Here is a 17173-nt window from a genome sequence, read left to right as displayed (position 1 = left end):
CATCCACTACTCCCAACAACATCTTCTGCTGCTGCAGTGTGCAGGCCCAGCTGTTTATCTTGATGCCATGCACCTTTAAGAATTTGAAAACATGTCGATAAGCATCTAGAAAAGCCCGCAGCATGCTTCTTTGTCTTGGGATCTGCACTTCTGGCAGTCTTGATTTAACACCAACAAATCAAACGCGATGAGAGCCTCCTCCAGATCTCTACGGTCTCAACTTGGTGTGAAGACTGGGCTTTTTTTTTCTTTTCTTTTTTTTAACAGATGATTTGTCGGCTTTACGAGAAAAGATGATAAAGTTGTGACTTGAAAAAGCAAACTGAAAATGAGTGATCACCGCAAGGTGCAGCACTCATTCAGACGTGATGCGTCAGATTAATGCATAAAGGGAGAAGACAATCAGGATAAAAAGTATAACGATATTCACATGCTATTATGTTAAACCTTCGAAAAGTATTTAGTATTTAGAATTTTGAAGCTGAACAAAGCGGATGCGTGGTTTTTAAGATGTTTTGCAAATAAAAATCTGAAAAGTGTGGCATGCTTTTGTATTCAGTCCCATTAAATGAGATGCCTTCAAATAAAATAAACTTCCATCAGAAGTCATCTAATTAGTAAAGAGAGCCAACCTTGTGTTTCAGTACTACTTCACTGGTCTTTAGTTTAAAACAGAGCTAAATTATCCAATATTATGCCGAGCTTTGAACATCTGATGATGCAAAACTAAGACATTAATCTAAAGTGGCAGGCATTATGACATCTAAAACTGTCATAATTTTCACAGATTTTGCTGGACAATACATTGTTCCAGAAATTATTGCGATAAACGACATGTCATCATTTTGAGACCATTTTCAGTTCGTATAATCCAAGTACACCAAAAAAAAAAAGCTTCAACTTCTAAAGAACATTTAAAACTAGGACCAGAAAACAGTTTAAATATCCAAAATAAAAACAAACTACAAAAACAGTAATTAAAATGGATTATGAAGTCTCTATAACCAAAATGGCATTTCAAAGAAAAAATTGTGGTTCAGCTTCAACGAGGAAAACAGGCCAAAGTGACGGGTACTGCAGGTGTCAAAACCTGTGCAGAGTTTCTCAAAATGGCTTTTCAGTGATATTAAAAAGGGAACGTCTGACGATTGTTGTCAAAATGGCAATTATCGCGCTCGTTTTAATGTATCGTGCAATTAAATTAATCAGTGCTCACTGTGACAGACTTAATGACATCACTTTGATGTTAGAGGTTGTAAAAAAAAAACAACACTTAAAGCTGTGGTGAAGTTTCATCTTCCAGCAGGAAAATGACCCTAAACATTCAGGCTTCATTCAGATCTAAACTTTATTGAGAATTAGTGGAAAACCTGAACGCTGCTGTTCACATACGCTCTTCGTTAGAACTGATTAAACAATGGGGGGGGGGACAGCAGCTGTGATTGCAACAATCTATAAAGCCTGGGGTCAGGAGGACTGAAATCATATATAGGGATGTCGCAACAAAAATAAATGTGTGAATCCATTTTCTTTTTCACAGTAACGCACCTCTTTGCATTGGTTGCTTGTGGTTGTAACGTTGCATAACGGGGGTGAGTGCGTGTGTATATATAAAGTAAGGGAACCAGAAATCATTCATTTGAACCGATTCCGCGATGATTCATCTTGGACCAATGTTTCTGCACATCTGCAAACACGATGACACGCAAGTACACACGAATGCGTTTATGTAACCCTAAGAACAAACACACCAACAGCCACAAAATAAAGCTCATGCCCATTCAAGGTCGCCAGAGACTTTAAATCAAATCGGCTGTCAGGTTTCTCACCCTCGGAGCATTCTTCGAGTCCATCTGTTTTCCTTTCATTTTCTTCTCCTCCGTCTCCCTTTCCCTTTTCATTGATCTGAGATAAATCCTCGCGGGCTTCCCGGTGGCTTCACAAAAGAATGCGACGGCAAGAATATCCAACGGGGGGGGGAGGCATTTACGCCATTCCTGTCGGCCACGAGACGCACGGGGTTGTTACGATAATGGATGGAGTTTGCTGGGCACACAAGGACGCCACACTTGATGGAGTTCAGCGGGTCGCCAGTTCACAACCTCTGTCCACTCTGAAATTCCACACGCATACCAGCGGGGCCGACAAGAAAACAACACCTAATGTATCACACAATCACAGCTGAGAATCGTGTCAGAAGAGGGGCGAGAGGGGTAAAAGTAGAGCAAAACGGTAACGGAATGAAATGAGAGAATCACAGCGAGTACTTTGCTTACTTTACCCCAGCTTGGCAACATAGTAATGAAATACATGCTATTTTTTTATTATTATTATTATTTAGAAAGAAAAAAACTCATCCCAATCTCCAAAAGTAAAATACAATATGGAGTCAAAACAAGAACCAAGAGAAACACAGGCGAAGAACAGGAAGTATTAAGTGGAAGTGTGCTGGACTGATGGTCAGGTGAGCCGCATGTGCCGGCCTGTCTTCTACTCTTCGTGTTTTTGCGTCTTGATCACGAAAGACTCAAAACGCGTCGGCTCTGCAAACACTCCAAAATACGTCACTCGGGGATGTTGACAACAGTTTTCGTGTAGCAGAAACAGAGATTTTTGTTCCATGTTTACACAAAACATGCAATGTCAACACGCCGAATGCCCCGTCTCAGCCGAACTCCTGTTTGTTTGCTTAACATGTGAAAGATGCACTTTGCATTATGACGTGCCTGTTGCCTGTTTCAACAGCTTTGCCCCAAACCGTCACACTTAAATCCGCTAATTAATCATTGAATCATTGTGAGAAAAGCACAAACTACCTTGACAAAAAGAAAAGGTAAGCTGGCTTTCTAGGAGAACATGTAGACACAAAACAAAGAGCAACTTTTTTTTCCCCCCATCTTTGGTGTCTTGCCTCGTCTTCTGTCTCCGAAATGCAAACATAAGAGATGCAAACAAAGACAACTCAAGTACAAACACTAATTCCTGCCTAATGATGTCTTCTGTGTGGGCTCCTTCAAGACGGTAAACACGACACAAAGACTGACAGTTTAAAACCCCTTTTAGGAGGAGATAGCGAGGCTGGAGTGGAGGCGCACACATTCTTTCTCATTGCTTCTGCCTGTTTGGAGGACCTTACTGAGCCTTGCACAACTTTGTCACAATTTTGTCAAGACGCAAACACGAACCCCAGGGTATTCTATTTGGTTTTTAAGATGAATAGGGGCTGAGAGTTTTTTTTTTGCTTTTCTTTTTTTTTTTTTTTTTTTTAAGAAAAATATTTAAACGTAGCCCTTATGACAGTGTTGGGGGAAAAAAAACATTAATTACGAGAACAAAGTTATAATAATAACAGAACATAACTGTAATATTACAAGAATAAATTTGCAATATCAGAAAAAGGACCTAATGGCAAGAGACTAAAGTTGTTTGACAAAAAGTCACAGTCTTATAATAAAATTGGAAAATATGAGGAAAAAAGTTTTAATTATGAGAATGAACTCATATGTGAATAGTCAAAATCCAAGAAAAAAGTCATTACATTATGAGAATAAAGTCCTAATATGAGAAGTAATAAAATACGAGAAAAGTCAGAATTATAAGAGAAATTATGTGAATAAAGTTGTAATTATGAGAAACTCATGTGAATAATGTATTTAAAAAGCCATAATGAGAATAGAGCTGTAATAATATGAGAATAAACTCATAATACAACATTAAAATCATAAAATGAGAAAAAAGTCAATTATATGAGAATAAAATGTATACGAGTGTAAATGCAAGCCACACTTTTCAGATTTTAACTAATGCAAGATGTTCCATCCACTTCACAGTGAGGTCCTGATCTATAGTCCTGCTAAAATACATCCATGTTTGAGAAAGCAGCAAAGAAGAATGTGAAAAAGCTCAAGGCGTATGAGCAACATTCAGATGCACTGAAAGAGAGATGCAGAAAAACAAAACTGACGCAGCAAGTGAAGCTGAAAACCTGAAGCTGAAAAAAAAGAGCAAATTCCTGTGTGCCTGCAGTCAGAGGTGATAAATGGGAGCAGCAGCTCCTAATCAGATATCCCTGCAGAGTTATCAGCCCCGTGTAGTGGAGTGTTACCAGCAGGGAGTGCGCTGCATTTCGCCTGCTTATCTGGTCGCACTCCTCCATCCTATACGCCACTATCGCCCCGTGCTGGAACTGTAGCCGGTGCAGACGTGGGAACTGATGGGTGGAGAAGAGTCGGCGGAGGGAGAAGAGCGTTGCGAGTCATGTAATCTCTGTACTTAGCCCCAATCTCAGCTGCCATCTCGTCAAGTCGGAGATTTATGGCGTGAGAGGGAGCGATACGATCGGGATGCGAGGGAACAGGGGGTGGAGGAGGGACGTGCGCACCCAGCAGGATGGGGTGGGGGGGGGTGTACAACAGAAATAACTGACTTTAAAGTCAGATACAATCTTATTTATGACTTCTGCAGCTTGGAGATCCTGTAATCAAAACGCAACAGAAAATGGTTGGCCGACGGAGTCGTTCTGTTACACTGCATCCTTTCAGAGAAACATGCAGGCCGACTGGAAAAGACATAATCTGGTTAACCAGAGAAGTTTCCTACATCAGTCCTGTTTGTTTCTGGAGGCAGCTTGTATGTTTTCGCCAGAGAGTCTGACAACCGGTACAGTCCAAACATGAGGTATGGGGGGTGGGGGGAGAGCTCCGAAACCCTGAAACTCAATAAGCCGAATTATTTGTGTGTCCTGGGCCATTCTTCAATATCTCAGAAAGTTCAAGTGAATCTGAAGCTGCGGTGAAATATTTTACGCCGTAAACAGTTAAAAACATAAAAACAAACAGAGGTCCACAGTTTGTTAATTTTACTTTTTCCTCGCGGAGGAGCTTAAAGTGCCAAGTTTACGTGTCCGTTAAGATCCTTCACTCCGCTGTAAAATATCCTGAATTCCTTCTACTTCGAGCGTTCTCGCTGAAATGATGGGTGGTCCTCCGCTCTGTTCTCTGAGGCCTTGCAGGAAGTGTTTCAAAACGATTTGGAGAAAAATTTTCCAAAGCTACGGTCTGTTTCAAACAATCGACTCTTTGGTCAAAGCCAGCTAATTATTTGATCATGCTGGGGCTTTGGGACTAGTTTTGCTGCAAAAGGAAGTGGCTTACCTGGGCTTAGACGCTGAGAAACGCAGCCAGGCATCACAAGACAAGCAAAGAAAAAAAAAAAGCAGCCATCTAATAAGGGCACTTCATTTCTGAATAAGCTGCGAGCGCTGCTGGGATGTGGCTAATCTCTCTTAAGCTTTTTTTTTTAGTTGTTTGCCTTTAAAGTTTGGGAGGTAAGGTGGGAAGAAAGCAGTTGTTGACTTAGGCCAGAGGACCAGTGACAGCTCAGCTATAGCCACGCAATGAGGTGTGCAGAGACTGAAATGAGACAGAGAAAAGAGAAAATGGAGCTGGAAGCGATGACAGACGAGAGCACAAAAGCACAAAATCATTGCTAAAGTTTTGCTGCAGACGAAAGCCATGAAAAAAAAATTCACTTCCAAGACAAGGAGAAAACCCAAAGTCTGACAGCAGGCAGGAGGCTTGAACCACTTGAACAGAGAGGCAAAAAATAATAATCTTGAGAGTTTTTCTTGCAATATTCTTTGCTTCTTTTCAAATCCAGACTGAACTTGGAATGGAGAGTTACAAGAAAAGTTCAACAGGTCCAGTTATTGTAAATCCAATTCAGACCAAGTTATAAACAAAACTTCTATGAGTTTAAAGGACATTTAGATAATAAGGCGGTGCAAAAAGAAAGAAAAAAAACATGTGGTGTGCATTTGTATATTTTACCCTGATATCCATCTATACATACAGAAAATCAAGTGGACTTTTCAAAGACTCATAACTAGTAGATTGAGTTCAACTCAGTAAAAAAGCCAGTTCTGTGAAGGGCCCCGAGGTTTGTTAGAGAACATTAAAAAAACAAAGAGCATCATGAAGACCAAGGAAGTGCTGCGGTTAAGTTTAAAAAAGGGTTGGGTTAAAAAACAGAGGACTGAACACAAAATATCTACAAAAAGTATAGAAAGCCTTGCATTCTTTACTTACTTTATGTTGGTCCCCTGCATAAAATCCTAACAAAATACACTGCAAATTGCAGTCTAACAAGACGAACCTCTTGAAAGCATTGGACACAATGACTTTGCTACCAGCTAAGGAGGTTTTGTGAGGAAGTAAACTCCATCCAGAGATTAAGACACTGTCGTCCTATTCTCCGAGATCAAGTAACGAGTCCAGTAGGTCCAGAATGGATCTATGGTCCATCAAGTGAGTTCTCCGGGGTTTTCTCCAAGCAGGACACACCAACAAAACATCTACAGAAAACTCCCCAGGAAAAGTCCAGATCAGATGCCCAAACCACTTCAACCGATTCCCTTTGAGGCAAATAAGCAGTGGCTTTACTTTGGATGGTGGATTTCCTCCCACTACCTTCAAGAGGAATTCCAGACACCCGACAGAGGAAGCTCAGTCCAGCAGACTGCATATTGAGACGGACAACACAGGAACAACATTTATAGCTTCTTCTGTGACCTTTTAAATCAGCAATTTCTCAGAATCTTTGACTCAAAGAAATGGCAAGGTAACAGCTAAACCACAACTTTCACTCCTCAAAGCAACCTACAACATTCTCCATACTGACCATCATATCCTCCTGACTACCAGGAAAAAAAATATTGTCCAATCACCTTTTTTTTTTTTTAAATCCCACAGTCTTTGTAAGGTAATAAAAGGTTTTATGTACTTACTTTGTCTCTTCCCATAAAATGTGTTATTACTGATAAACGCCATTTTTATGAATTAGAAAAAGGTACGTACAAAAGTCCCACCCCTTGACATGTGGTATCATTGAAAAGCCCTAAATGTCCTCTCCAGACACCAAAAGGAATTAATTCAGTAGAATGCAGGGGGTGGGAGATATTCAAGTTTAGAAATGTCTTCTACAGAGGACAACAATGAACTACTGGTAGTCAGGAGGATATGACTGTTTCTTGAAAAGCTGTTGGGCTACATCCCCATTCATTGAGAGCAGTCACCTTTAACCAACACACCCAACTTTTCATACATCATCTTGTACATTTACCGTTTGTAGACAATTTTGTTATGTTTTATGATGAAGCTAGATAGACCAGTGGCCTCATAAAAATATAAAGATCGATGTTGACAGATTTTTTTGTACCTTTCCCTCTTCCTCTTTCTAAAGCAAGAATAGCATCACGTGTTGTCATGCTGTGCCAACAAAAAAAAAGTCCACACACAAGTGAAAGCAATTTCAAACAATAGTTAGGAGTGACCAGTCCCCTGTTTTTTTCCCTTGAGGACGCCGGTGTGTGTTCGGACATGTTTAGAGCTGCATGACTCATGCAGTCCAGTGTCACTCAGACCTCAGTGGAAAGCAGGACGTCCACAAGGCAAACAGTGATGCCCGTGCTATTCAAGGAATGAGGATGAAAACGGAGCTGGAAAATGTGTTTCTGCTGCCCCAATTCTAAGTTTTCCATAACTTGTTCAGCTTCCCCCCCTCCTCCTCTTCCTTGTTTTTTCATGGGCGATTCTTAAAAAGTGATGACGACAAAGACGAACGGATGACTGAACAGCAGGTCCACATGAATCAGTGGGCTAAAGAGGCATATGGTGTGCAGAAAGCGCATTTAAGACTGCATGTAAAGCAGGGGCCCGAAAATGTATCGGTGCCCCAAGGAAATATCTTCAGAAACGGAGCAGTCTGTCTTTGTTACCTCACTTGACGGTGATGCACACGTCAGTTCAAGCTAAAACTAAATCAAAGTCACCTAAAAGTCAACCTGTGTGTCTCTGCATGAGCAGGAGAGGCTAACGCTGACAGGCAACTTGAGGCTTTCCCAAATCTTGTGGGAACATCAACCTCTCCACCTTAAGTGGCAACAAATAACAGAAAACCGAATACAGTTAATTTATGGAGTTACCCAGCATGCCGGGTTCTTGGGAGTTCTCATCTTTTGGGAACCACAGTTAACTGAACCCCTGATTGCAGGAATAATCTCATTTCACTTTGGGCGCACGTTGAATACACTTGTTGAGTCGAAAGCTCAATTTTGCCCGATTAAATGAGCGAGTGACAAGCAGTCATGCTCAGACATGTCCATTAAACAAAGAAAGAAAAGGAAATTTGTGTTAATTACAAACTAGTTAGTTCAAAATGTGGCGTACCTAATACAATTAGCAGTCAAAATAAACAGCTTTACTGTAGCTACTGCTTTCTTTCCAGAGGTTGTGCCCACAATTAATCTTACGAAAAACCACCTGGAATAACATGGATGAGCAGTTAATATGTTACCTGCAGTAGATTAATCTCTTTGGATCTATATTTAATAAAAACCAATATCGGTTGGTTGTGACGAATCAGGACCAAAGAAGATTTCTGCCATCTTAAAGCAACTGAAATGGCAGATTAAGTAATCACAGTTTTATGAAAACAAGCCATTTTTACATTTGTTCTCTGTGGGGGTTTTTTTCCCCAAAGCAGCCAATGATTGTCTATGGGAAACAGTGATCAGAGGTGGTGCACCACCATTGATCTTCCCCAGTGAAACATGCTGAGAACTAAGCGAAAAGTAACAGAACGACAACAAGGCGGGGCAAAAATCCATAAATTTAGCATTTTCTACAACAAGTATAATATTTTTGCTTTTCTTGGTACTTCTTTCAGTTTTCAGACAATTGGTGCCACACTGCCTCCAACTTCCGTTTCTTGTGTAAATAACCATTTACTTTAAACGTAATGACAGCTTAAACGTTCATAAAGTAGCGCTTGCTTAAACGCCGTTTTACTCAATTCCCTTTTGATGATTAAGTATTTTCAAGATGGCAGACCTCCACTTTGGCCTTGGTCCTTCTAGACCAGACGACCCACTGATCAGGATTTGTATTAAACGAAGACACCAAGAAACTTATCTAGTGAAGGTAAGACAGTAACTCCTTAAAATCAACGAAAGCACACCAACTCCCATGTTTTATGCTTGGCCTACACTGATTAGCTTGTTACAGTGTCCTTCTCTGAGCAGTATTTGCCAGATAAGCAGCTCCTCTTGCGTGTGTCTCTTAATCTCGCTCCACATTATTCAAACCAGCTCAGACGGATTGTTTGGCCCCTTCACTTTTCTTCCTTTCATTTATCTTAATTCCAATTTGTAGTTTCACTCTGGCCACACATGATATCCAGATTTTTGGACAATAACAGGGACCACCCAGAAGTGTTTCAGGCCTCCTCCTTCAACAGCTCCCTCTCTCCGTCGCCCCACAGTAACAGCTCCGTTCGACCAAAAAGACGCATTAAAATCTAATCGGGATGGCAATGACACACAGTAGTCGTGCGCAGCTTTATTTGCAAAGCAGATGGAAGGCCTTGGCCTGTCCGACATTAATTACAATCACATTCGGAGAGGAAGCCGTCCCTCCTCCAGGGCGGTCAGGACTTTGTGTACGGCTGGAGGAGATGGCAACCTAATCCCCCAGGTCACCGCAGAAATCTGAGGGAATTGTCAAAAGATGCACAGGACGTGATTAATCAAAGTAGGGGAGCCAGATGTGCAGCGGCACAGGAGTATAAACCAAAACCTGCACAGCAGAGGAAGAACAAAACCACAGACACACAAACACCACACTGCCACCATCACACCAGACTCCCACCCCCGCCGCCCCCCTACAGAAGCCCACAGAGGGGGTTCGATATTTGAGACCAAAAACGACGGCTTCCATCTTTGTGGATATCTGGTTTTCATCACAGCGTATTGCAACACCAACACCCAGAGGACCAATAAGTGGAGAAGTATTTTGGATGTCGGCCACTTCAGCCTAATTCTTCTCATCACAGGAAGAATAGAGGGGCTATTTATGGTTTATACAGGTGAGGAGGAAAACATTTTTAGAACGTCTGGTCCTACGAGGAGCCAGGAGGGGAGGGGGACAAAACTGCAAAACATAATTCTGGAGTGGTGAGACGTTCCCGCTGCTCTGATGGCCAAACCATGACAATACCTTCTGTTCCCAAAAAGAATGCTAATCAATCTGGTTTCAGACCTCCTCTTCCACTGGCCTGCGACTCTGGCAGGACCTCTGTTTATCTTCCAGAGCTCTGTTTAGAGTCTCCCAGTAAACACTGGAGCTGCTAATGGAAGGAAGGGCTTTGAGCTTTCATGTTCCAAACTCGTTATGATTAAAGTGTCCCTGTTTATCATGCTGGGGGCTAATTAAAGACCAATCCGCTCGGAGGGGAAACACAAACAATGCGACGCAATTTACGCACAGAAAAACCCGCAGCTTTTCAGCGCTGGAGGTCAAGATCAGGAATAAGCCTTTATATACAAATACCAGTGGTGGCGGTTGATGGTTTTGCCGAGGATACTGGGTTTATTCTCCCGCTTTAAAACATACATCACGGAGCAGATTGCACAGCGAGACTGACCACAGAATTTCGGTCCCATAAGTGAACGGAGGAGGGCAAATTTATCCGGAGCGAGGACGCAACAATAAATTACCCAGAAACAATACGAAGCTCATTTGTCCCACCGCATAGGAAATGAGTGAGTTACTCGCTCCCTTTGTGGTGTGCGCACACAGTGGGGGAGTTCATTATAAACTACTACACTGTGGAAGAAATGCAGGTAAAGTGAGACATCAGGGTAATTTAGGACAGGAGGGGCAAAAAAAAAAGAAAAAAAAAAAAAAAGGGAGACCCAGTGAAGACCTTTGGCTCGGATAAGTGAGCCAACACAATGGTTTGGTAGTTTATAACCAAAATCAAATCAAATCATCGTTTTGGTCACTTGTGATCATTAAATCACAGTATAACTGAGGAGACGTCACACATGACAATCCAAAGATTATGAATCGAGATGTGCTTTTAAGTACATTTTATGAGACAATAGGTTGATAAACTTTGCTTTACCAGTGAACAACATATATATATGATGTAATAATGGGGCATCATAGCAAAATATATGCTTTGTTGTAGTAATTATTACAGAAATCCTTTGTTCTTTTCCAAAATAAGCTCATTTGATGAAGCAAATTGGGACAAGATGCTTCTGCAAATCTCTGCTTTTAAAGCATATAGATAGAAATATATTTCTGCTATACCTGAAAAAACACCGAATATACATCAACAGAAACATAAACATTTCTTCTAAAGACTGCCTTTAAGTTAGATGTAGTAAAATGGGACAGGAATATTCTCATTTCACTATTTGGATGACTACTTCTGTAGTCCACTGTTGCACCAATCATTTTTGGGAAATGACTTAAATCATTTTGGACGGTGAACCTCCATTAATTAGAACATGATCATCAAATGTATTTAGTTCAATAATCCAGTTTCATTATTTTTACAGTAGGTGACGGTCTGGGGAGCCATGTCGTCTTGGTCCGCAAACTTCATGCTTCCCTCGTCTTCATGTAGATGCCGATTCAACTTTGTTGTAGGACTCAACACCTGACCACACGGCCGAATGTGTCATTACTGTGTTTAAGGACTATGGCATCTCCGTTTTTGTTTGGCCAGCAAATTGGTCTGACATAAACCCCAACAGAAAGTCTATAGTTGAAGCAATCTGGGCTTACCCAACACATCAGATCACATTCATGCCACATTGAAATTATTCTGTAATTCATACAATAGGAGCCCAAATACCGAGTATACAGTAAAGTATATGAACATATTTTTTCATGTGCTCATATTTCTGTATTAAAACTCCTTTAAAAAAATAAATTGCTCTAGTTTGTGTTTTCTGATTGATTCAAATCAGGTTTTTCCAGTTCTGGTCGAAACCAATAATTGACAAGATTAATAGAAAGAAACGCTTGAAATATATCATGTGTAATAATTCCATATGAGCTCCCCCTTTTTGAGCTGAATTTTCAAAATAATTGAAGATACACGACTTGTAGATGCATGGAGGTGTAGCCTCTGCTTGTACACGCTCGCTGTCTAATGTTTTTATTCTTTACATACATCTTAAAGTAGTAGACCATTATTTACATCCTGAACATGGACAGTCACAAAGAGAAAGAAAGTGCAGGAGGCGCCGAAACATCATGGAAAATTAGTGGAGAAGAGAACAAGTAGAGAAAGAGAGAGAGAGAGAGAGAGAGAGAGAGAGAGAGAGAGGTCCTCAGCTGGGGTTAAATATTTATAAAGAAGGATATGAGAATGCAATCACACTACAGACTGGATGAGAATCAACAATAACAGTTGTACAGCTTTAAAAATGGGCCGCAGCAATAAAACATCCCAAATTATCAAACATGTCCCTTGAAATTGTGTAGTAAATTGTGACGCCGCAGGCTGAACATTTAGACAAAGTGAGCCGATAAACCTGAAGTAACAAAACCTATATGACGCGCGCGATTAGTTTTTACACTCAGCTGAGTTCAGAAGGTGTAATTATCAATAACGTCCCTATAATAACCGAATGCATCCTATACGTGCGTAATGGCGCGCCGTGATGGAGACCCAAACCAGGGAAGCAGATCTACAGGTGGACGAGGAAACAGAAGTGCTTCTTAAAGTAACAGGTGGCCACCTTTGAATTCGTGTCCTAGTATTTCACTCTTAAATTACATTTTACGCCTCAGTTTTCTCTTTGATTCCCAACAACAACAACAAAAAAGGCGCAAACAAGCACAAACAAAAGATATTTTCACTTCACTCACCTAAGTTAACGAAGCTCATCACCATATCCGCGTCGTTCAGGAAGGCCGTTTCTTGATACGTTGCCAGAGGAGGGCTCTGGGTGGCCGGAACGGACTGGTGTCTCTCCAGCGCGCCTTCCACTTGGCGTTTCTCCTCGCTCGATAAAGTTTTGTACAAGTCCAGCATGAAAAGCGGAGCGGAGTTGTACTTTCCGTGGGACAGATGCGGCCGCGGTCTGTGCGGCAGCCCCAGGACGGACAGGATTTCCTTCTGCATCTCCCTCTTCTCGTGCGTCCGCAGCCTCCGGTGGACGAAGCCCGGCTGCCCCTCGCCGGTGCCCTCCTGTGAGTAGTGACTCCCCGCCGCCGCGTACGTGCAGTAGTAAGCGCTCCACCACACTCCGACCAAGGCAAGCAGGCGGCTGGTCATGGTGTTGTCCCCCGCTGTGCTCTCCAGAGTCCCCCGACTGAGCCTGGCGTGGAGTTTCGGTCGCCTCTCCGAACGCGAATCGCGCGTAATGGTAGCCAAAGTCCACCCGAGAACGGCGCTATCAGTCGAAACGATTGATCAAAAGCACGGCAGAAGTCCCGTATCAAGCCATTTGAAATACTCACTAAAGGAAAATGCGCATAATAGCACCGCTCCCGCTTTCATTTCTGCTCCCCGCAGCGCGCTTTGCTGCTCCAGGATAAAGTGCACCATGTGAGAGTTTATTCTGAGCGCTCCGCTACTCTTCGGTCAGTGGACACGCTTCCACAAACAGAACTGCGCCTCTGGTTGAAGCCATTCTACTGAAGCGGACACATTCACTCCCGGAGTTGATGACAAAAAGAGAGAGAGGGGGGAAGAAAGAAAAAAAACAGGGTCTCACTCAGCGGCGCTCCAACTCCTACAGGTTGAGTGTCAGAGTGTGGAAAGAGTCAGCAGGTTGCAGTCCATAATATCTCTGTGCGTGTGAATTCCTGCCGAGTGTGTGAGTGAGTGTGTGTCAGAAACCGCCCACTCCGTGTGCCCTCAGAGGTGGAGCTCTTTAAACTAAGTTTAACAGCATATTTCCATATTTTGTTCATCGCTCTGTTCAAATAACTCCGATTGGTGACATATAATTTTAGTAATGAGATATTTTCACTTTGTGTGTACATATTACGTTGTGTTTTTTTTTTTTTTTTAAGCAATGTGATGTAATTCAGTTTATAACTTCAAAAAGTCTCGTTGGGTTTTGGTTTAAAAATAAAATCACGCGTTAAGATTCTGGGGTTATTCTCGTGTTTGCTTACAGACGCATGACTTCAGCCACTGAGCCGAGATGTCCAGTGGAGGCACGACCCCTGACGATGGACTTGGAAACAGCAAGCGGATCATGCGCATCACCTTCCCGGCGACGGAGCTCTGAACGGCCCCCTTCATTTAATTCAATCCAGTTCATCAGTGTAAATTCACAAATAATATCACCTCAAAAGGTATTCACAACGCAAACAGGCGTAGTTTCTCTCCAGTTGTATGGAGTTATGTAATAGAAAATGACCCGAAGCTGATCATAGATGTAGATACAATTGAGTAATTTACATTCAGTGCAATCTGATTGTGATTATAATAAAATATAGGAAAATTCAGATGCTTATATAGTCAACTGCTAGTCTAGGGCACATTCAGGAAGTACTGCGAGATCAACATATTAGAAAATGGTAAAGAATGAAGAAGATTTGCATGTTTTGTTGACTAGACTGTGAAAAATTTTTTTATTCTTGTCTTAAAGTTAGATATCACATCACATAGCACCATTTTATAGTAATAATCAGGCAACTATGTTACCTCAAGTTATGAAAATGCCGCATTTTTCATAACTTAAGGTATGAAAATGCTTTAAAGTTATTTCTTTAAAGAACAACTATAAAGAAATAACTTATCAAAGCTGAAATGGGCTTCTGTCTCTTTAAGAACTGCCCATCCCTTTGGACACTCCACCCTCAGCACTTCATCATAAAAATGATTCTTCGTTGATGCCATCCATTGATGCTGTTCACATCGATTTTGGAGCAGTGCAGTTTGTATGATAAGTTCAGATAAGTGGCCTCCCACCAGATGTTTGCTAATTGCTGCTGCTAGTCTGTAGGAGCTGAGTGGTTAAGGTGCGGGGCAGAGGTGCTCAGTGACGTGGAAGCTGGAAACCACAGCTCCACAGAGGAGCCTTGGGTAAATAGAGCTTTGTGGGAGCAGGCAATAAGGCACCCATGAACGGTTGCTACGGGAGATTTAAGAGATTTCTGGAAACATGCATGACTGTGTCATAGCAACACCGTGTTTTTGATGAGGGAAGGACATTACTGCACGATATAAACTCAAAACTCAGCTGACGTTTATTATATTCTGCTTATAATTCCATGTTATTTAGGGTTTCGATCTCTCGGCTCATGTTCTATGACTGTTTGGGAAAAAACAGTTTCGCCGACAGTGGTGCTGGACGGAATAATGAACGAGGAACATCTTTTGACTTTTCAGCTGCAAGAAAATCTACAGCAAGCCACAAAAAAAATAAAAGAATTCGGTCCTGTTTTGACAAATCATGGATTATAGTAATGCACTGCTCAGTGACATGTTAATAAATGGGCTCTTAGAGCCGGCTGGATTGAACAGTTTACTGACTCAGCCATTGTTAGAGCACCTGAATGTGGTGGGAAACAGAAACAATTTATGTCGAGTAGATAAAGCAAATCTCCCCGAGACTCTGAAGACATCTGCTCCTAGGGAGCACTCAATGAATCGCTTAGTCAACATTATGATTTCAATTCAAAGCAGTAAAAGTAGAGTATGCTAGAGGGTTAAAAAAAAGGACTCCTTAAAACCATAGTTTCCCCTTCCTGTCTTTCTCTCCCGTCACTCCTGTCCCCGTGCCCCATGTTTTGTCTCCATGGTGCCTTCAGCCTGTGATGGTCCTGATGATAAGGCTCAAAGGTGTCTATATGTCCCAGTGTCTCTGCTACTGCTGCTCCCAGAGACTATCTTATCTGCATGTGAAGAGTGAGAAGCAGCATCAAAGCCACACATTCCTCCACCACTACCAGGCAGACACAAATACCCTCTGCTGGGTGGCTTTCAGGGTAAAAACAATGAGTCTCATATCACCATGAGCTGCAAAACAAATAAAATAAAAAAAATTCAAAAAACAAGTCTGAAAGGTTTGTATGAAACAAATGGCTGATATAATAAAACCAGAACAGAAAGTTCCAGCTGCCAAAAAAATCTGCTGTCACTAAAGTAACTTATTTGTCTTTTTTTTTTTTACTCCTCTTAGAAGCCATTTTTCCATTTGTTTGAAAGAAAACACAGTTCTGATTCATAGCATGGATTTTGTGTTGAAGCTGCACAAAAATCAATCCTTTCTGTGGAAATTATTTTAGGTTTTCTTTTTTCTCCCCGTCTTTTTTTTTTTTTTTTAGAAGAAGCCTTTTTGGCTGCAGCACTGTACAGGAAAACAAAGCGGTGATTATTTTCTGGATAAAACGATGGAAGGAAATGGGTCATTTCTACCGCCTCCCACCGTGTGAGTCAGCTCGGGGTAACAAAAAGCAACAGATCCATGTTAAAAGCTTTGCGCACCATTAATCTTTGCCGTGTCATATTAAACAAACATTACTGGGATCGTTAAAAAAAAAAAAAAAAAGGTTTGCAGCTGATCCCGGACCCAGTCGCTGTCACGGCGATCCAGATAAACGAGCAGACCAGACTGACAGGAACTTATACAGCACTTAAGTTCTGCTATATTTATTTGACGCTGATCAGTTGGGCATGTTTGTAAGTGTGTGTTCATGGCCTGAGGTGGCGCAGGTGATGTGTGTGTGTGTGTGTGTGTGTGTGCGCGCGCAAGCGCTGGGTGAACTGGAAGCAGAGGGAGGAGGAAACATTAAACAGGAGCTCTGCGTCCTGTCATCACAGCGTCTAGACAGGACACCTCCTAAACCTAATGAGGTTTTTTTTTCATGTGTGTGTGTCTGGATCACCCACACAACCATGCATCTACACAGACATTCACTGCTGTACACTTTGGGGTTTAGATCTTCTTGTGTAACCTTTGTTTATTATAAACAAAAAGAAAAAAAAAAGTTCAAACTTGCAAACAGCCATAAGCGTCATACGTACGACATATTTGCACACATTTCTCTCTGAAGCTAAAGCCTCCGCTTCGTAGCCACAGGAATGTTTACACCTGGCACAGATCTGACAAGAGAACTTCGGATTTAGTCACACAAGCTTGCCCAGATATGCGAGCAGACTGTTATCAAGTGGTTTTCACATCAGTTCAAGGAATCGGTGACAAGATGGTGCAGGTTTGATGCCTTTTGAAGCCACTTTAGTCCTTTGTGTTGGGTTTGTTTTGTGGTAATCTGTTAAAGCCCTGATTTGCTAAGCACACAAATATTTCTGAGAAATGATTTAATACGTTTTAAATAAATGGAGGGGGAAGAAAAGC

The 17173-nt window shown here is 41.7% G+C and overlaps 1 protein-coding gene across 1 annotated transcript in view; it reads right to left on the bottom strand.

The window, feature by feature from the left end:
• bmp6 (bone morphogenetic protein 6) overlaps positions 1-13774 on the bottom strand; it is a 56348-nt gene extending 42574 nt beyond the window's left edge. Inside the window, exon 1 of the mRNA XM_008438685.3 lies at positions 12726-13774. Coding sequence (XP_008436907.1) covers positions 12726-13134 — 409 coding nt within the window. The 5' untranslated portion in view covers positions 13135-13774. The remainder of the gene's footprint in view (positions 1-12725) is intronic.
• Positions 13775-17173: the final 3399 nt, after the last annotated feature.

Source organism: Poecilia reticulata, chromosome 20, assembly GCF_904066995.2.
Source record: "Poecilia reticulata chromosome 20, P_reticulata-male-v2, whole genome shotgun sequence".
NCBI classification, from domain to species: domain Eukaryota; kingdom Metazoa; phylum Chordata; class Actinopteri; order Cyprinodontiformes; family Poeciliidae; genus Poecilia; species Poecilia reticulata.
The sequence above is the reverse complement of the archived record's forward strand: the minus strand, read 5'-3'. Positions and strand labels throughout refer to the sequence as shown.